The 21,933-nt window shown below is 42.8% G+C and overlaps 1 protein-coding gene and 1 long non-coding RNA gene across 2 annotated transcripts; one reads left to right on the top strand and one right to left on the bottom strand.

Annotated features, from left to right (window-relative positions):
* The first annotated feature begins 597 nt into the window (after window positions 1-597).
* Window positions 598-5,088, top strand: LOC124050250. Its single transcript, XR_006841587.1, has 4 exons — window positions 598-702; window positions 904-1,075; window positions 2,087-2,291; window positions 4,912-5,088. It is a non-coding gene; the product is annotated as an uncharacterized LOC124050250 (long non-coding RNA).
* LOC124050249 (visual system homeobox 2-like) lies at window positions 696-5,966 on the bottom strand. Its single transcript, XM_046372576.1, has 5 exons — window positions 5,406-5,966; window positions 4,870-4,960; window positions 4,079-4,202; window positions 2,092-2,272; window positions 696-1,216 (listed from the first exon to the last, which is right to left on the bottom strand). The coding sequence occupies exons 1-5, from the start codon at window positions 5,833-5,835 to the stop codon at window positions 900-902; spliced, it is 1,143 nt and encodes a 380-aa protein (XP_046228532.1). The 5' UTR covers window positions 5,836-5,966; the 3' UTR covers window positions 696-899.
* Between the last annotated feature and the right edge of the window lie 15,967 nt (window positions 5,967-21,933).

Raw genomic sequence — 21,933 nt, forward strand, 5'->3', positions numbered from 1 at the left:
TGTTTATGCAAATGATTTTCATCTTTAAAGTTAAACTGTTGAACGGCTGGGGTTGTGTTATCACCTCAGTCTGTGACCACAGAGAAACTGAAAAGTTTTCTGGTAGGTTATCAAACTCGGCACAATGAAGCTCAGACATCCAAGCAACAACAACATCTTTAAGTTGAACTTTAAATATCAGTAAATTTTAATTTTAGGCTACAGTTACATTTATACAGAGACAAACACAGATAATCAAGTTGGACATTATTTTCAGTATGTACATCACAAATGTTGCAGCAGATGACAGAAGAAAGTTTTTTGTTTTGTAACCCTCTCGTAGGACTTAATACACAACTGTGTACTTCTCTGTGGCTCATCTGAAATCAGTCATCACAGGGAGGTCGGAGGTCACAGTCGTCTCCTCAGTAGCACCTCTGCAGTTGGTAGAGTCAGGCTTGTTTCAGCATCTTTATTCACACCGTTGCAGAAAATAGCTGAATCGTAGTGTTAATTTATTTTTAAGGAAAATAAATATATTTTTCATCTGCAGTAAGGATAACATTTCTGTGTTTAAGCCTCCTTCAGCCTCCTACAGGGGTGACATGGAAACGTCTTGTTTGGAGTTAACGGTTTGAATATTTCTAAGAGCAGCAAGGAAGAAATGATCTTGTTGGCTGACAGAATAAATCTCAAATTGCTGGAGCAGAAGTTACCTGACAGGTAGGTGGAAAAAAAGAAAATTATTTCTCATGTATTTGTCTTTATAATATTTGATCTTCAGTAAGAAGTTCAGCTGTTACTCCACACACCTCAAGGGTTCAGTTCAACCAATAATACAAGACTTCTGTCCCTCTGAAACGTCTGGAAAGTCCACCCTGCAGGTGGGTTGTCATCAGTTTGTGTCCTTCTGTTTGGTTTTAGTTACTCTTCTCCGCCTCTGCCATTTCCTGCTCCGTCACCTCGTCCTCGGCCTCCTCTTTTTGCGCCGCGTGGCCGTTTGTCTGTGCTGTCCCGAGCATCTTGGCGCTGTGCTCCTGCGCCTTCGCTCGCAGTGCAGCAATACTGTTCTCCCTCAGCTCCTCTTTGGAAATAGGTGAGTTAATGTCTTTTGTGTGTTTCTCGGTTTCTTCCTCCATCACTTTGTCCTCTGGATTCTCCTGCGTTGGTGGCGGTGTCAGACTGCTGGGCTTTCCGGGAGAGCTGTGTGGTGTTTCCATGGACTTCTTGTGCATACCTGAAGGTAGAGGATGTTCATTTCAGTCAGGGTTTGTAGAGGTGAGCACTTTAAACTTTGTCAGAGCTGTTTTGTAGATAAACTTGTCCTACTGGTGTAGTTTGAGATATTTAAGTGGTGAAAGAGCACCAATTTTTCCTCACAAGCCTGATATTTTGTATTTACTAAGGTGTTTGAGATTCAAACAAAATGTAAAGGAGAAGGAGGCAGAAGAGGATAGATAGATCAGACTTCTTATTCAATTAGAGTCACCCAATTGATTTAAACTAATCAATTGACATGAGATGAGAGATTTGGATATTCGGTCTAATCTATCCTGATTAAGTAGGATTATCACTGCATCGACTGCCACCTTTTATTGACATGCTGACACTTTTATTGGCTCCCAACTTGAGCCAGGCTTAGCTCTCACTTCCTGTTGTTTGAACACATCTTAAACCCTAATTTTCAAAGACAATGAGACAAACCAATGAAGAAAAATGTCATTAATGTCAACAAGAGCAGGTTTTCTGTGCACCTACAGTGTGGTAATTCAAACTGGGGTCAGAATTAACTTTTTAGCACGATGAACAGAAAGAAAAACACATTTCATCTGTGCTTTGTTATCAAAGGGTGGAATATGACTGTAATTTTTAAAAATGTCCAGTGACAGGTGATGGTCCTACTTTTATGTGTCAATGAATTTCTTACCTCCTCACCACACATTTCTTCCACGAGTGAGAAGAGTTAAACTGTGATGTGTCAGTTACAGGATAACACATAATTCAAGATCGATAAAACTATTCCGACCTCATTCTGAGAAAATAAAAAAAGCCAAACCCCATGTACAACTCTCCCACCTGACGTGTAACAAACACACTTTTGTTTCAGTTTACCTAGTAACCAGGGAGCATAAGAGTCCGTGACGCCCTCCTTGGCTGACTTGAGGATGGACTCGGGCAGAGGGATGGAGTGGCGGACCATGGCGCCGTACAGGCCGTACTCTGCCATCACGCTGCTGCGACCCCAGCACTTCTCCCTCTTCCTCCACTTGGCCCTGCGGTTCTGAAACCACACCTGGAGAGATGAAGGTCAGGTAAGAAACGGACTGAAGTTTACTTGAGCTGTGCAAAACGTGTAATTTTCTCTCATTTCTACCTTCTGTTTTATCTGTGAACATTATTTGAAATTGCTCAAAAATTACTTTTACTTCATTTGGGTGTTTGAGCTTCGCTGTGCAGGATGATGAAAGTGATGGGGGGGGGGGGGATTTCTCTGCGCTCACTTTAGTGAGCTTGCATCAGGATGTGAAAGTCCCACACACACTGAAAACCTACTTTTCATGTCTGAAAGGGATTATTATAATAAAACCACTATTAAAGTCTCACACTATTAATTAATACTGTGAGAATCCATAGTCACTGCTGTGGACCGGAAGATAAATATCAGAGGAACAATGACATCTGCTGGAGGCTTAAACTAAAGAAAAAAAACATCTTGTTAATGAAGACTAACTTTAAGAACTCATTTTCATCGGTCTCCACTCAGATTTGAACGTTTGCTTTAGCACATGCTTATAGCTTCATTATAGACTGAAAAAAATGTACAGTGTGTGCTGTACACAAGTCATGAAATCCAGAATTTAAAATTTATGTTTTTTTTCTCATTGCTTCCTCTATACAGTAAGTTGTCTTCTTTCAGGTGTGTGTGTGTGTGTGTGTGTGTGTGTGTGTGTGTGTGTGTGTGTGTGTGTGTGTGTGTGTGTGTGTGTGTGTGTGGTGGTGGGGGGGGGGCAGGGGGGAGCAAGCATGCATTATTCTTCCTCTGGCTCTTCAAGTGCTCAAATTGATTTCCACCAAGCCAGACCTTGTAATGGCTTCAGCTGGCTTGTGAATATGGATGAGGAAAGCGGGAGAAAAATGAGCATCCCAAAATGGCCGAGGAGGCGGGATGAGATCGTGGGGACTGCTGTGTGAGCCTGTGTGTGTGTGAGCCTGTGTGTGTGTGTCTGTGATTAGAAACGATCAAAGCCGAGCCCTGAAAGCTATTCAGGTAGATCTGATGATAACCTCCATCTCATAAAAAGATGGGCCTCAGATGAGCAATCATGCTTTTTGACAGCAGCAGTGTGTGTGTGTGTGTGTGTGTGTGTGAGGAGAGAGTTGACCCGGGGGGAGCGGAGGCTGATTGAAAAATAAGTTAATTTCCAGGCCCGGTCGATGGGAGACGGGCGGTCAAATATCACGGGAAATTAAAATGCTCATAGCAGCCCGGCGGAGGCCTCCGCTCTGCCGCTGACCCGCGCTAATTAATTTCTGTGTAGTTATCATTTGATTTCAGGGCTGCGGCCCGTCGCTCGCAGGGACACAGACGATAAGTTCTCCTCAATTAACTAATTACACCGAGAGAGGGTGTTCGTGTGAGAGCAGGAGGCATTGTGAGGATGATGAGGTGCATGTGTGTGTTAATGTGGATGAATCTGAGCCACATGCGGTCTTATCTATCTATCTATCTATCTATCTATCTATCTATCTATCTATCTATCATGACGGACTGAGTGGCTCCGTTGCTTTTTTGTTGTTGCTTTTTATCTTCATCACTTTCCTCTCAGTCAGGCACGATGAAAGCAAATCATCTTAACTGTGTACTTAATGTTGACGCAGTTTCCACTGCATAAACGAGAAATAAATATCTGAATTATTTGATTGAACACACACCTAAAAGGCTATCTCTCTCTCTATATATATATATTTGTCTTATTTCCTTCTTTTCTTAAGGGGAGATGATCGAAGTATTTTAGTATTTTAAATTGTAAGAGGATGATAGAGCATCCATGCGCTACATTTCTGCATCCTGCACAGACATGAGTACACACCAACACACCTGGATTCGGTCCTCCGGTAGCTCAGTCTTCATGGACAGCATTTCTCTGGCGTACACGTCTGGATAGTGAGCTTCGTTAAAAGCTTTCTCCAGCTCCTCCAGCTGATAGGAGGTGAAAATGGTTCTGCAGACAGAACAAATACGACGTGTGAGAATAAATGCCAATTTGTAATTTAAATTTCCTCACAAACACATTTCGTAATTTCACGTTTGTTCGATTTCGTGCGTTTTATAGGAGACGTTTACGCTGAAATGTTCAGCAATAGAAGAAGAAAAACGAATCAAAATGTTTGGAATAAAATCTTGTAAAATGAGAAGTAATGTTATTTTTTTCTTTTATGAAACAATTGTGTAATTTTCAATAAAACAATAATAATAATAATAAGACCCGCAGGATATTTAGCCCCATTAAAACACACTGACCATGTGTTTTTCTCCCTCACACACTCGTTATTATTCTTAGCGAAAAATACGGCCATGTTTTTTAAAAACACGCAGGAAATCACGATGGTTTTATGTGGGGTTTTTTTCTATGAGGATCTTAGGCTGATAGGCCCATCGTGTTAAATGTATTTCAACATCATGAACATCACAGAGTCAGACACTGTCAATACAGGAATCAAATATTGTTGTTGTTTTTTTATTACTTTATTTTATTAATGAGAGCGCCAAACGAAAGTAGCCTACACTTATATTATAACGGCCTACACCACCGGAACATCTGTAAATAATAATGATAATAATAATAATAATAATAAGCTTGTTTTCCGTCTGTTTACTGTTTGTTTCACCTGTGTCGTCTTTTCTTTCTTTTCTTGCTCTGACTCATGGAGGATTTGGAGAACTTTTGATCACCGGAAGAAAGACTCATGTCATCAGAATCTGTGAGGAAACACAAAACACATCAGTGAACAACAATTTAAAATAATGTAACTGAATAATAAAAAAAAATAATAAATGGTAATAGTTTACTTTCTTAGCGTAAAATTGCTTCAGAGAAGATTTGTCAAAGCGACTCTTTAATTTAAAATTGATTCAATTAAATATATATATATATAAAGTTGCATTTGAACAGAGGAGATATTGGAACATGCCTTTTTCTGAATGAATTTACCCTCTACCTTCACTATCATGTCATCATGATCGCCGCGAAGGCTTTTGATGCTCCTTTTTCTTGTGCGTTTTGTCGTTATAATAAGGAATAAATAGTAAGAACAAACAGGCTGCATGAAATGTGTGCTAACGTTGTAATTTGAAAACAATCAATAGTTATTCTCCTCCTTGCATCAGACACACACACACCCAACTCAGAGTGTGAAACACTGACCGGAGCTGGCGGAGTGTTGCGCGTCCATCTGCGCGTCCATGTGCGTCACTCTGTGCAGCGGCTGCAGGTGCACATTTCGCGCCTCTGACAGCACCTCCAGAAAGGCAGGCTGGCTGTAAAACGAGTGTATTCCCTCTGGTCCCAGCAAACCCATACCGACCCCGAGGCCTCCGTGTCCGAGGGCCGACCTGGTGGCCAGGACGTGCGCCCTGTGCGGCAGAGCCTCCAGCGGTCGCCTCGGTGCCGCCACGGGCTCCTTATTGAGGCCGAGCAGCTCCTGGATCCCGAAGCCGGTGCGCCGGTGCACCGTGGGGGCCATCTTCCAGACTGGAGGCGGCTGCTGGGATCCCAAGTGGTTCACACTTGTTTGTGAGGCTGATTTCTGTTTATTCTCGGTGTCTGAAAGCACAACTCCCTCCTTCCCTGTCATGGCGATGTGGTTCCACGTTTTTGTTTTGGTACCTCTAAAGAAGCCTCAGTCCCTGGTTCTGTATGGCTCTGTGATGCTCCTTCTCTGTCCGCCGACCCGCCTCTCTGCTGCGCTTTTTATCCGACAGGCAACAGGCGGCAGCCAATCAGGAGGACGGAGTCGCCACACTGAAGTTTGCATCGGCTCTAAGAGCCACATTAAACCAGATCAAGTTTCTGGCGATTAAATGTGGCAAAGAAACAGGAATGTTTACCAGCTTTGCCAATAAATTGCTAAAGGTGTGTATCGGTTGTCTGTTGACAAATAATAAAAAGGTGGTATCATCACTTCCACCATCAGTTTCCACAGAAAAAATGCGCGATCTCACTTTGACACCGTGACGTGCACTCACATTCATGTCAGAGTCCAGTGCATGAAAATTAATGCAAAAAAAGCTTGGATGTTTTCTTGCTGAGTTGATGAGTATTGTGATCAAAAAAAGAAAGATGAGCCGAGAGTGTTTTTTTTAAAGTTAATTAGTTAGGAAAACATCACCAACGAAAGAGTGACTAAACACTTTCGCTCTCTGATCAGCTGATCCTGGACCTGCAGTCACCGGCTCGTTAAACCAATCCAGTCAGCCGGATGAATCCCTCGAGTGGAGGAAAATCAGCTTAATACGCTGTACGTTTGTTCTCATTTATTGAAACACAGCAGATGGGAACGGAAAAATATTGAAAAGCAAAAGTATAGCCTATAGATGTAAGTCAAATTCAGGCCAAATAATGCTGCTGTTTTACTGAATTAAATGCATTTAAAGTTTAATAGTCCTGTGAGGTTGATATTTTATTCCATATAAATGTATTTTGTAGATATGTAGAAGTGAAAACTATTTTAATATTGCCCTGTAGATAACTCATTTATAATTTCTGTCCATATAAATGACGTTACCATCCACCACAATTGATCGTCTATTTGATCAGATCATCTATTGACGCACATGACTGTAAAAGGCAGCTATAAGTATGCAGTTGAAAAGATGAGTCATCAGATTGCACCTCAGTCTAATTCAGTAACTGCTTTAATTCAACAGTAACTCAGATTTGTGTATTGCGATTTTTTTTTTCCAAATAAATAAATATGCCTGTGAGATCCCTTAAAAGAAATAATAAAATTTAATGCACAGGTGACACTGGACCAGCAGCAAGGTTAAAAAAAAAGATTTTCAGGGCTCAAATTAAAAAGAAAACTCATAAACTCACAAAAGCCAATTTACCTGTCAGTTAATTAATCAATTCAGTCTCTTAATAGGGGGGCAACAAGCCGATTGATCCGTTACTAGACTCTAACGTCCCGTAAAGCCCGCACTGCGATTTGCATATTCTAATTCGGTTTGCGCACAAAACGTTTTTTCTTTGTTGGCACTTGGCACAGTCTGCTCATCTGTTGAAAGGTTATTAAGCTTTTTTTTTTTTCTTTAATCCTTTGACGGGTCACATGATAAAGAATACAACATCCCACTTCAGGGTATTTAGGGCACACCAGAGTGGTAATCAAATCACCAGAGTGGAGAGCAGCAGCACATTTATTTACCTCCTGAGGTTCTTCACATGTTGTTTGTCTGAGGTCTGACATGAAGCGCAAAAAGCCGTGACGCAGTACGGAAGAGTTGCATGGTCTTTTCGGCGCAAAAATCCGATTTTGAAAGTTAAGAGCGAGGACATTTAGGATGTCAGGGGAAATCATCCTCGGCTCAAACTCAAACCCACTGAGTTGTGAAATCAAGTGAAACTTCTCTCACGTTGCTCCTGTTTTCCACAAACCCGATCCCTCTCTAATCAGCTATTATTCAATTATCGCGCAGCTTCAATGTTCGGAGATAATTTGTGGCACACTTTTGGACATGTGGACTGATAATTTCGCGGAGGTGGATTGGGCGAGGGGGGCGTTGTGGAGATGAATGGACGCGCAAGATGGAAGCGGAGATAACAGTCTTCTCAATGGGACATGTGGCGATGAATAAATAAATAAATAAACAGGTGGTTTCCCCCATGGGACAGTTTGGCATCACGTCAGTGACGGTCAAACCCAGGGCAGATTCAGCGCTGCTTTGTAATGTGAGATAAGATCAAAATACGTGGCTCCATTTTCCTGCGGGAAAAGACGCCATGAGGCTACATTTTAGCGGGATAAGATACGTCACTTCAAGATTTTGTATTACAATACCAAAGGAAACTCGTCAGTAAAACATTTAGCCTATATTCGGGCCAGCCAGTGTGAAATTGTGGATTAAAATCAAATATTCCCACAATTTCTTTTTTTTTTAGAAAAAGTAGTTCATTTGTTCCAAAAATGTAAATTTAAACATGAGAATTAAAGAATAAATTAAGATCTTAAATGAACCACAGAGAGTGAGAGAGGAATAAAGCGACCCAGACGCTATTATCGGAGCTGAATAAAGAGATCAATGCCATAGCGATGGCTGTATGCTGATGAGCTTTCTGCGCAACACGCATGTGCGGAAGATGTCCGTGGATCGCATCTGGATCTGGATACAGCTAGGGGAGACATGTCTCTGCATCACAACAAGCACAGATCAGCTCAGTCCAAGGTTCAGCTCGGTCTTAGTAATTAACGTGGAGTTCAGTGCGTTCAGGAAAACGCAAAATCTAGAAACACATTGGAGCTGCTAATTCAGACACTATTTTTTTCTTTTTTGAGTGAAAACATGAATTTATTCTATTTATGGTCTTACAACTTTTAATTTGCGTATTTAGAGTTCTAAACATCCATCCATCCATCCATCTTCTTCCGCTTCATCCGGGACCGGGTCGCGGGGGCAGCAGCTTGAGCAGGGATGCCCAGACTTCCCTCTCCCCAGACACTTTCTCCAGCTCTTCCGGGCAGACCCCACAGCGTGTCCTGGGTCTTCCTCGGGGCCTCCTCCCGGTGGGGCATGCCCGGAACACCTCCCCAGGAAGGCGTCCAGGGGGCATCCGAGACAAATGCCCGAGCCACCTCAACTGGCTCCTTTCGATGTGGAGGAGCAGCGGCTCTACTCCGAGCTCCTCCCGGGTGACAGAGCTCCTCACCTTATCCCTAAGGCTCATTTCAGCCGCTTGTACCCGAGATCTCGTTCTTTCGGTCATGGCCCAAAGTTCATGACCATAGGTGAGGGTAGAAACGTAGATTGACTGGTAAATTGAGATCTTCACCTTACGGCTCAGCTCCCTCTTCACCACGACGGACTGCATCACTGCTGTCGCTGCACCAATCCGCCTGTCAGTCTCACGCTCCCATCTTCCCTCACTCGTGAACAAGACCCCGAGACACTTAAACTCCTCATTTAGAGTCCTCTCCTTCGTAAATGTAAATATGGTTTTTGGAAAACGTTTTTCTTTTATTTTCTGATATCACATATCACTATTTTTCTTGAACGCTTTGGAATATTTCAGTTTGTCTGGCTGTGACTTTCTGCAGTAACACGAACACATCATCTGTAGCAGCAGCTGACATAAATGATACCAATCTGAGGACCACTTGTGAGAATATGTACCATCTGTAAGCAGTTTTATCCTGTTGTATTTAACATGTGTAGCAGGGTGTAATCAGTCCACTTATTTAAGATAAGATAAGAGTTTTATTTGTCAAACACACAGTACAATGTACAGTGAAACTCTTTTTGTCCCTGCTACCAAAAATAGGTAAATAAAATGAGCAAAATAAAATAAGATAAAATAGAAACCTTAAACCTAAAAATGTATGGTATTTACATCTACTGCAGGTGGGAGTGGGATTGTCCAGTTTAACACTTATCTTTGATATTCTTTCATCACTCCCCATGAATCGTTTTGTTATCCATGACATCCATGATTCCATGATTTACGGTCTGTAAAATTATAACCTTATAGCAAATGTTAGCTTAGCAACTAAAGTGGAGGCTGACTGTTGTCACTTGTGACAGTGAAGTTAATGTTACCTAAATGGGCAACTAGAAAGCATCCACCACTAAATTTAACTCCACTTCTGAATGTAATAATTAGAACAGTGAAAAGTCAGTATCACAGCCATGTAGCTGTTATCACCAGCTATTATCACTAAATGTGAGCTGTAGAGACAGATGCATCAGCAAATTCTCTGAAATAAAATACTGATTAAAATATTGGGCCCAGCCGGAATGCAAACAATTCAATTCAGTTCAATTTAATTTATTTATATATCACCAAATCACAACAAAAGCTTTCATATGACACTTTCCAAAGCAAGTCCAGAGCATATTCTTTGATTTATTCTTAAAAACAGAGAGACCCAACATTCCCCCTTGAGCACAGTGGCGAGGAAAAACTGCCTTTTAGAAGGCAGAAACCTCGGAGCAGACCCTGGCTCAATGTGGGCGGCCATCTGCCTTGACCGGTTGGGTTGAGAGAGAGAGAGAGAGGGAGAAGGGGAAGGAGAGGTGACACAAACAGATGCATGCATAGCAACAGCAATAATAACAGAAACACTCAAACTACAGCTAATGATAATATGCACAGTAACTGCTATAACAACAATACTACTACTACTACAACTAATGATAATAATAATAATAATAATAATAATAATAATGATAGTTATAACAATGCAGAAATATTACCAAATGATAATAATAACATATCTGTGAATATTTTCATCCAGGTCATGGTAAAGGTTGAAGAGTTCCATTAGGCAAGTTTACATGAAGTTTTCTCCTCTCATCCAAGAAGCTTCTTCAGTTCTAACTGATGGTGGCGAGTATTGGAATATATATACTGTGGGTCCCTCATATTGAGTGGGCCATGAGGGTCACCTGGGGAAGTGTCGTGAGGGGGTTCTGAGGGGCTGTTGACACCCCTGTCAGAGTGGTTTTGGTCACATGCCTTTTTGATGTGTGAACCTGGTGGGAGCAGGTGAGACGTGACTCTTTTGCGTATTATTCCTAAGCGGGCCTTGTAAGTGGGTGACGGGTTGTGTCTTCGACCACCTCCTCTGTTGAGTGATGGGTTTTCCAGGTTGACGAAGATGGTCTTCTTTACCCCTCTGTCTTCCTGTCTTCCCTGGTCAAAATGTGGATGTTGTTTTCCTCAGAAGAATGTCCTTTAGCCTTGAGGTGAGTCCTGTCCTGAATAGTTGGCCCTCCTGTGTTGGGTCATGTGCTTGTGTAGCGGTTGTTTGGTGTCCCCAGTGTACAGGTCAGTGCACTCTTCACTGCACTGGTGATCTGGTGATGGTTGAATATCCTTGTTTTTCAGAAATCTCTGCAATGTAAGGGATGATGATGTCCCTCCTTCTGTTGTTCTTCCTCTCTGCAGGCCTCTTCTTGTTGTTGATGATAATAGCAGTCGGTGTCAAGTAGTACCACAGCAGGATATCCAACCATGATCCATGGGAAACTGCAAGATGAGACAGCACAAAGACAACAGGGAAGGACTACAGTGTGTAACACTGATACTGTTATCATTTTATGCATGAAGATTTTTTGGTTTGAAAATTGTCTTTTTTTATATATATCACAGCAAAGTTAAGGTTTGTTGTTTTTTTTTTTAACCTAAGACGCATGTCTTTGGTAAGTGGGCGAACCGGCACACCCGGAGTAAACCCTGACAGACACGGTGAGAACATGCAAACTCCACACAGTGAAGAGCAGCCTTTAAAGTAGCCGCTGAAGATGCTTTAAAGGCTGCTCCTGCCTGTGTGAGGTGACAGTGCTAACCACTGCACCACCGTGCTGTCCCCTTTAACCTTTGCTTTCTCCTCTTCTGTTTCTTCTTCACGTTGCCCAGGATCCTCTACAGCGACTGGGGATGATGTCCTTCCGTAGATTCAGTAAGTCCCTGTGAAGAAGATTCTTTATTTGTCACATTTGTCTCACACTCAGAACAGTTTAGATACAGAGGGACTACAGTGGTTTTAAGAATTTGGATTACATGCAACTTCATGAGAAAATGATCCTTCATCTCACTTGATTGGTTACCTAAATAAACTGGTTGAGAAGATTTGATGGGGCTTCAGGCTCCACAAATTTTGGGTGGAGGGTGCGGACCAGCCAGTTTCTGTCTCTTGCCTCTCTCTCCTCCATTTTCCTCCTTGAATGGTTTCTTAGCACCCTCTGCCATGTTGGTTCATCTGTATTGCTGTCTCCGTTGATATTATCTGCATTTGGGGGAGGAGCCATGTTCCTTCTTGGTGCTGACTGGACTTGAGGTGAAGACACAGTAAAGTCTTCAAAAATGCTGTCCTGTCTTTTCCAGATTGCCTGATCTTCCTTCCTCTGGAGTATGTATCCACCAGCCACTTCATTACCTGTTTAGATTAAGAAGCAAATACTCATCAGTCACATTTGTTCATGTTTGCTCTTTTTACATCTTTACCTACTAGAACATGTACTTTGACCTGCTGAGGACTAGAATACATGAGAATCTACAAGCTATGTGACCCCAACAGAGGCTGAAACCACTGACTGTGTATAAAGATGGACAACAATATGAGAGCTCCCTGAAAGTGAAGCCAAGACATCTTCCCACACCCTGCCTCCTCCACATTAACAGAGAGGATTCTGACCAAACTAAAAGCGCCCCTTGCAATTGATCGAGGTGGGTGAATTCACGGGTATTCAATTCTGCGACTCCACCACCCAGTCCCAGCAGTGGGCTATGAATGACCTCATCAGGGAAAAAAGGCAGCACCTATATCTGGAATATTTTGGTTTCACTTTTGCACGGTGGGAGGAAGTGGAGACAAATTGTCCATCTTTATATATGTCAATGACTGAAACAAAGTGGTTTTGACAATACTAAACAATAACGGAAACAGGTTAAGTTCCAGGTTAAGATTTCTTAGATGCTCTGGCATCAATAATGATCACTTTGAAGAAGAAGAAACAGAATAACTAACCTGATCTATTGACGTACACTGGGTGATCAAACAATCCTCTCAGTTCTGGGGATGTTGCAGGAGAAGGTGGAGGAGGGGGAGGAGCAGGAGGAGGAGAAGCAAAAAGCTTAGCACGTATCTCGGGAGGTAACAGTTTTTTGGATGAAGCAGCTTTGATCCTCCGTCCTCGGACAGACTCACGCCTTTCTCTGGGAACAGCTGGGGGCTGAGGTGAAGGCTGCGGGTTCTGTTGAGCACCTCGGCCAGACGACTCACGCCTTTCTCTGGGAACGGCTGGGGGCCGAGGTGAAGGCTGCGGGTTCTGTTGAGCACCTCGGCCAGACGACTCACGCCTTTCTCTGGGAACGGCTGGGGGCCGAGGTGAAGGCTGCGGGTTCTGTTGAGCACCTCGGCCAGACGACTCACGCCTTGCTCTGGGAACGGCTGGGGGCCGAGGTGAAGGCTGCGGGTTCTGTTGAGCACCTCGGCCAGACGACTCACGCCTTTCTCTGGGAACGGTTGGGGGCCGAGGTGAAGGCTGCGGGTTCTGTTGAGCACCTCGGCCAGACGACTCACGCCTTGCTCTGGGAACGGTTGGGGGCCGAGGTGAAGGCTGCGGGTTCTGTTGAGCACCTCGGCCAGACGACTCACGCCTTGCTCTGGGAACGGCTGGGGGCCGAGGTGAAGGCAGCGGGTTCTGGTGAGCACCTCGGCCAGACGACTCACGCCTTGCTCTGGGAACGGCTGGGGGCCGAGGTGAAGGCTGCGGGTTCTGTTGAGCACCCCGGCCAGACGACTCACGCCTTTCTCTGGGAACGGCTGGGGGCCGAGGTGAAGGCTGCGGGTTCTGTTGAGCACCCCGGCCAGACGACTCACGCCTTTCTCTGGGAACGGCTGGGGGCCGAGGTGAAGGCTGCGGGTTCTGTTGAGCACCTCGGCCAGACGACTCACGCCTTTCTCTGGGAACGGTTGGGGGCCGAGGTGAAGGCTGCGGGTTCTGTTGAGCACCTCGGCCAGACGACTCACGCCTTGCTCTGGGAACGGTTGGGGGCCGAGGTGAAGGCTGCGGGTTCTGTTGAGCACCTCGGCCAGACGACTCACGCCTTGCTCTGGGAACGGCTGGGGGCCGAGGTGAAGGCTGCGGGTTCTGTTGAGCACCCCGGCCAGACGACTCACGCCTTTCTCTGGGAACGGCTGGGGGCCGAGGTGAAGGCTGCGGGTTCTGTTGAGCACCCCGGCCAGACGACTCACGCCTTTCTCTGGGAACGGCTGGGGGCCGAGGTGAAGGCTGCGGGTTCTGTTGAGCACCTCGGCCAGACGACTCACGCCTTGCTCTGGGAACGGCTGGGGGCCGAGGTGAAGGCTGCGGGTTCTGTTGAGCACCTCGGCCAGACGACTCACGCCTTTCTCTGGGAACGGTTGGGGGCCGAGGTGAAGGGAGGGGGTCCTGCTGGGCAGAGCATCCCAGCCTGTTCAGCACTGCATTAGTGCGCCTCCTGTCTGCAGCACACAGGCTGTCGATTTGCCGCATCATAGCATCCTTATGATCTTTGTATATCTTCAGGATCTTGGACTCACTGCTAAAGACACCAGGATTCCTTTGTTTCTGGTTGCTCTCAGTTGCCTGTGGTTAAAACAAAAATAATTTCAGTAATGAAAGTAATAATGAACTCAACTAACAATATACTGTTTGGTTTGTGGTTTGACTTTGTTTTCACAACATAGTCAGGATGCTAAACTGACTTAGGTCTTACCTTTGAACACTACTCACTTACATACTTTTACAAAGTATAAAATACTAAATTGAATGTTCAGTTTTCAGAATTAAAAAAAAAAAAGTGTAGACATATACCCAAAACTATGAGACATAACAAATGTAAAATGCTGTCATTTTGTTTGGGGCAATAATTACACAATTAAACCTGTTAAGCAATCAGAATTTCTGTATGCATCTTCTCTATCAACAAACAGCATAAAAATTAGAAAACAAAGCAGTTACTTGTACTTACATTATTAGCAGTAGTAGTCCTACTCCTCTGGAATGGATAGTTACTTGAAGCCATAGCTTTCACTAAAGTTTCACTAAGTTTCACCACTAAGCAAGACTAACGCTTTCTCTTTCTCGTTCTACTGAAGCAGAGTGGTGTGTATTTGCCAGGGGCTGCTTTGGTGTTTTGTAGAACACGGAATGTTGCATGTGAGACCTGATCAAAGGCGTTAGAACTCCAGTCATGATCATGCTCAAAGGAACAAAGGAAGAAAAAAATTCACATTCTGCTTACAGTATATTCACATATCTCATATTAACTCCATCACTCTGTGTAAATGAATCTTTACGTCCATGTGTAAAAACATCATCCATCCTTCTGTCCTGGACTCAGGATTCAATTCAATTCAATTTATTTACATCACGCCAATTCACAACTTAATTTATCTCATGATGCTTTTCAATTAGAGCAGGTCTAGACCATATTCTTTAGTTAAATTTAAAAATTTTAAATTAATAAAGAGAACCCAAAATTCCCCCATGAGCAAGCACTTGCCGACAGTGTCGAGGAAAAACTATGTGGTGACACTTGAACCTCACTTATAAGACAACAAGATTTAAATAACTTATGTCACCACTAAGTTAACTAATAGCTTTATTGCAGATAATATCGGAGCTTCATTTACAAATGCTTTATAGATGAGGTATAAGCATTAATGGACTTTAAATTCTCGTTCAGGCTCTCAGCATACATTGTATAAAGGTCAGAATATCTGCATTAAGTTTGTAGGTCTGTCTTACTGTCACCTCAGATCAGGCAAATCACTATTTTGGATTTAACAGCATTAGCATTGATGACAATATTCCCGCAACACTCGCAAGAAGCCACTACCAACCAGTAGCTTTCTACAAGTTAGGAGGGGTTGGGGTGCGGTTTGACGCAGCAGCTCAGCATTGTATTGTTATTGAAAGCAAAAGTATTATGTGTTGGAACCTGCATTTCATGTCACATTCAGGTGCAAAGCAAAATATTCGTGCAGGTTGCCATTTGTACGATGGTCCACAGACCTCAACACAAAACAAATGTTAACAGAGAGGAAAAGCACTGCAAATACACACAACACAAATACAGAAAGCAACAGCAGAAATGTTTCCACAGTATACCAGTGCTGAACAAAGACACGCTTGTTATTGCTACAGTTTGTCTCAGTTGACTCATAACACTACTGAAGTCAGGTGGGAGCTCACCGTGGTGTATACAGTGGCCATTTTTCACACATATTATGGACTACAAAAAAATGATGCATCCTCAAGAACTTTCTATTTATATTTTCACTATAGAAGTTGAATGCTGACTAGCTAACTAACAGTATTGCATTTTCTGTCATACTGTTATGTAAGTGAACTTAACAAGCTGCACTGCTGTTTGCTCTCTGCAGTTAAGCACCTCAAAGAAACATTGAAGGAAAAAGAAAAGTTGACAGCATGATGAGCTACAATACTGAAGCTATATACACAGGACCTCTGGATTTGTGGAGGTAAGTCAATCTGTTTTACTCTAGTTTTTTTTTTTTTTTTTTTTTACCAAACATATTAAATGATATCTTCTAGAGCATATTGCAAATTGATTTACTTCATCATTTCCCCACTGCAGCTATGATTTGAGGTTTTAACAGTCCAGGTCAGTGATTAGTTTGTGAACCAGCTCTGTCTGTCTGAACCATCACTGTCTTCTAATCTGGCTCTTCTAATCTAGCTAATTGCCGTTTCCCAGAGCTCAGCCTTTAAGAATAAGAACTGGGTAACCAAACAGCCGTTGATCAAAACATCCTATTAAGGTGAAGAAACAAAAGGCTCTCACAATCCTAACAATGTGATTCAACAGTTTGCTGTGTGGGCACAAAACATTAATTAGGGCAATAACTTCATGCCATTGCTGTTCCATAGTCTCCATTGCTGTATGAGTGCATCTATTTATGCTCTGAAGTTTGTCGGGGACAAGTGTGCCACATTCCCCTGTTCCATGTGCAGATGTGTTATTGGCGTAATGAGGAAAATACTTTGGAAAATGTGGGAGAGAGGCCCCCCAACTCCAAAACTTTCTTGACAAAATAATATACCTCATTGTGATTACTCCTAACGAGAATTGACATGATTACTTGTGCCCATTTCTTGTCTAATTAGCACACTTCCACAGTGGACAGGGACGAGCAGTTAGGCAGGAGAAGGGAATCGGACAGGCATGGCAGTAGCAACACAAAAAGGGGGCCGCTGGTTTCAGCGTAATTAGGTGAGACAATGCCCCTGACTGTTTTGAGCTATGGCAGCGGCTCAGAGCCAGGGCCGAGCAGACTCCCCAAGGCCTAATAAGCCCCTAATTGTCTTTTTTTGATTCATACGGGCAGCACCAGACATGAAGACTGCCTATTCTTGGTCTCCTGCCAGGAGCAAATTTAAGTTGACTCACTCAGGACCTCCACTGTTTGGCCTTCAAAATCCAGACAAGTTTTGTTAACCTCCTGTGACAGTTTGGGACGCTTCAACATGTTGAAAACAGACGCAGGAACAGCTTTGTTTCTCATGAGGTGCATCATAAATGGCCACCAAACGTTTAGAAGTATTTCACCACTGTGGCAAGGTGCAAAAAAAATGTAAGTCGGTGCTGCATGACTAGAGAAAACAAAGTCAAAGAACTGTAGTATTCTTGTAACTAAATTCAATTCAATTCAATTCAATTTAGTTTATTTATATAGCGCCAATTCCCAATAAAAGTTATCTCATGACACTTTCCAATTAGAACAGGTCTAGACCAGACTCTTTAATTAAATTGTAGTATAGATAACCCATCATAAACAGTGCAGTAAAATAAAATATGTTTTTGAAAACACTTGAAGGGAAAAATTATGGACAAAAATTGGACTCTAAGGTGGTCACAAATGTGTGTTCTGCGATTTACAAATGCTTGCACCGACTTATGTGTAATTTCGGGTGCTCACAAATGTGTGTTACAATCCACACGCAAATACCAAGCAAACTGAGCACAAATAAAACAGTTTTCTAAATGCACACATCACAACCTGAGAAATCATAAATGTTTTACAGATTTTTATCTTCAGCTTCACAGATCTGATTTCAAAGTGATTTTAGTTCTGTTTTTGTTCTCCGCCAACTCCTGAGGGAAATATCTAGCTCTTTAACTGCTAAACCTCCCCCTATGTTCACCAGCTATTCACTTACTTTGTCTTCTGCTCCGAGCTGGCAGGTGACGCTGATGAGAACAATGAGATTGAAAAACAGAAAAACTGAGTTCTGTGACACTAAAACAATGAACTGAAAGACAGTAAAATGCTCTGTAGAGTCAAGGGAAACTGCCAAGTTGGGTGATTAGCAACCACTTTCACTTCTCGCACAGTAATTTGAGCAGCTTTAAAGTAGAGTGTGCGGAAATCTGTTTTAAATCCAAAGTTATAAAATCCATGGTTGAGTTTGACGACCAAACTCCTAATTAATTTGTAATACAGAGAGCCCAACGTTCCCCAGGAGCAAGCACTTGGCGACAGTGGCGAGGAAAAACTGCCTTTTAGAAGGCAGAAACCTCGGAGCAGACCCTGGCTCAAGATGGGTGGCCAGGATGTTTAAAATGATTTGTTTTCTCATCTGAGTCAGAGCTGAACTTATTATTCTGTATGATTCACTTTCTTTTTTCCTTGCAACTAAAGAAAACTTTGGTCCATAAGCAGCCGGGCTCTACAGGCTGCATTTCATCACTGTGGGATGAGCCTCTTTAGCCACACACACACACACACACACACACACACAAACTGGTCCATATGTTTGAGGTCACATGTAATGGCAGGTGGTAGCCACAAAACTCAATATTTCATAATTCGCTCTCTGTAATATTTCCTGCAGTCAAAGCCTCTCGGCTCAGAGGAGCGTCCGTTCAGTCCTTTCAGTGTGCCGTCACTCCTTTAATTAGCTGTCAATTAGTGCAAATGAATCAAGTGTTCGCCTAATTAAGCAATGCCACCAGGCAGCTCCTATATACAGGCCTCTGTGAGAGCAGCATGAGAAAACCACAGCTAGCAAACTCGTTTTGGATCAAGAGTGCAGCTTAACGATCACACTGACACACTGTGTCCAGGGAGCCGTGTGTGTGTGTCAGAGTGTAAGGGAGGGTGAAGTCACAAATGCTATGCTACACCAATCAGGGAACAGAAGATGTTTTTATGTTGCTTTATGCATCTTAAGCATGACAATGGGTTTTATGTGCACAACAACTATATAGTGTTCTTATCCCACTTCCTGTCGCTGTCACTGTAAAAAGAACTCTGACATGATCACTTAACTTAATGTCTAAATGTTTCAAATCTTATGATCTCACACTTTATTTCACCAGATCAGTGAAACATGTCACTGACTGCTGCTGCCATATAAGCATTTGGTTAAAGATCTTAATCTTTCAGCAGGTTAGCTCTCGTCTGTTTGATTTCCAGGTGACTTTTTCTTGAAATCGTGTGTTATTTTTTTCTACCTGTGATAATGAACGATCAAAAATGTAAGCTAAATGAGGTAGCTTCGACCTTATGACATGCTAGATCTCCTCCAGTCTGCCGTATTTTTTGTTTTAAATAAAAGTGTTATTGTTGCCTGTGAACTTTGAATTTTGATACCAATTGATTCCACTTTGTCTTTGAGATTTTCCTGGGATTGATACCCTGTGTTTTCCCTCTTTGTGTTTCCTCCCACTTGCAGCTTCAGACTCCAGAAAATTATTTTGTCATGCAGTCCACATACTTGATTTACAGTCACAGTGGAAATGTAATCTCTCTAAACATCTGTTCGTTTCTGAATTTCAAGACAAGAGCCTGTTTTCTACTCTGACAAGCTGCTCTTAAGAATGTTTTTTTTTTTTTTTTAAGCTGACTGAATGAAATATTAGCATCACCTTTAATCTAAGTCAGGTCATCATCAGCACTTTATACTCCAACTTTTCAAGGCTGCTTCCTCACTGAGAAAGCAGTTATAGCCACAAATTAAAATGTAATTTGGCCTCTTTTTTAAAATGTCTGTAGGTGACACATGGACTGTGAAAGGTGAGCATGTCGTTGCTTTTATTTTAGATTCACATGACACACATTAGATGATGAATATGGATGACTGAGGCAGTGTTGCAAAAGATCAAGTGGGCTTCTGCTTAGACAATCTGCACCTTGTTGTGGATCTTTGAAACAAGAGCGGGATGATCTGCGCTGTTAGTGCAGCGATAAATCAATTATGAAAACATTTTAATGTAAATCCTGAGGTCATGAGGCGAGGACATCAAAAAAATCTATTTCAAAAATATTTTCAAAGTCCTGTCAGGAATACAATTCTTGGGAGGAAGCCTTTATTCATTTAGCTGGCCTAAACGTAGTCCAATTGAATCAAAAAATACTGCAATCAGTCTGAGAAATATCTACCCGTAAGTTTTTAACTGTAGAACATAAACTCCCAAATATGTTCCCCAAACACAAAGCTTAAATTTGTCTGTACTGTGAACATTGTGATGTAAGGATGCTTTATGTCATGAAGAAGCAAACTCATTTTCAGCTCAGCTGTGTTGTCTCCCTCCCTCCCTTCCTCCCTCCTTTCCTCCCTCCCTCCTTCCCTCCTTGCACCAGCCACTCTGGACCATTACAGGCTGTAATTGTTATTTAATGGATTAAACATTCATCCTTCCTGTGCAAACCCCCAGAGGGCCAGATGACAGCCTCACCATGTTCACACTGCTAAACATCCCCCATCACACACACAGCCGTCGACGCTCATTTGACGGCTAGTGTTTGTGCTTAAAATTCAATTACCCACTTATTGATAGCTCTCTGGGGTGCTAAAGAAGTTGACACGGTGCTGGTGGAGGTGTAGATGATTTCCCAGGAGGCCTCAGTCTCCTCTGCACATCTCCAGCTGGATCTATTTCATGGCTTTACTCATCAGCCGCAGACGCAGATGGAGCATAAGCAGCCGTCATACACCTGCACACACCAGCGCTCGCAGACGTGGACAGACGTGGACAGACGTGGACAGACGCAGACAGACGTGGAGGTGAAGCACAAACACACACACAAAACACAAGTAATTTATTAATGTACACGCTATCAGTGTGAGTATGATGAGACATTTGTTGAGCTTAACCTAATGGTCACTAAAACTGTTTTGGGAATGATGTTATGATAAAATAAATATTCTTAAGATAAGTGACTAAATTCAAACCAAAACAAATATGTATATAGGATGTTCATGTTAATATCGAAGCAACAATAATATATACCACTACAGTGAATATATATTAACTTATTCAACACCACAAACGTTTAACAAAAGCCTTAATCAGGGTGAAAACAGGTCCAGTTGCTCTCACTCACACACGTCTGTGCTTGGGACTTTTTGCCAGACCAGAAATGAGAATGTATTACAATAACATTAAGCTACATAAATAAAATAGTAAAGAGAATAAATCCATTTCTGCAACTTAAATGTTTGGGACTCTTGTGACAAATCAACCATCAACTATGGTTGACGTCAACTGTGATCAGTTCCAACTGGTTGCTATGATATATAATTGATCATTAATGTGACTCCCACTGATCCGATGTGCCAGACATATTCGCCTTTATGCTGTCTGTAAAACACACTTGTTTTCATTGCTTTAATGTGTAACAAATCAGCACTTGCTAGATGTAATACTTCGACCATGCACTAAAAGCCACAGGTAAGGCCCCACAGGTCATCCACGCGTCTTTAAAGTCCCCTGAGGCCTCCAGGGGCCCCTCAGGACCATTCGGCTTGCCACTGGCCTCATTCCCCGCTAATTACAGCACTCATCTCTGCTCTCCCGTGAGACACCACCACTCTGATGGCAACACACTGCTGACTTTGGAGCTCTGCATCACTGGGAAACAACAGCTGGGGCTGCCGACTGCACGCCAATAACCAGGGGGGGTTAAAAGGAATAATGGTGGTGTGTGTGTGTTGGAAAGGGGGTGATAGCACAATGCATTCATTCACACCATTCAGGAATAATTTTGCTGCCGTTTTGCAGATGACTCCCAAACTCTGATGTAGTAATTGCCGCTCAGCAGTGTTTAATCTGTTGAAATAAGCCATCCTTTGACTGAGTACCTGTGACACTTAAACCATAACACAATAACGTGTTGTTTGAGGTCAGATATACAACACCATGTAACCCAACATGAGCT

The sequence above is a fragment of the Scatophagus argus genome, chromosome 19 (genome assembly GCF_020382885.2).
Source record: "Scatophagus argus isolate fScaArg1 chromosome 19, fScaArg1.pri, whole genome shotgun sequence".
Taxonomy (NCBI): Eukaryota; Metazoa; Chordata; class Actinopteri; family Scatophagidae; genus Scatophagus; species Scatophagus argus.

Bases quoted from the DNA above. Each gene is read 5' to 3' on its own strand.
- LOC124050249 (XM_046372576.1), bottom strand. From the start codon at position 5,835: ATGACAGGGAAGGAGGGAGTTGTGCTTTCAGACACCGAGAATAAACAG. The intron at 2,273-4,078 runs GTGTGTTGGTGT...TCATCTCTCCAG, and splicing joins TACCGGAGGACCGAATCCAG to GTGTGGTTTCAGAACCGCAG. The intron at 1,217-2,091 runs GTAAACTGAAAC...CTCTACCTTCAG, and splicing joins TTATGCTCCCTGGTTACTAG to GTATGCACAAGAAGTCCATG.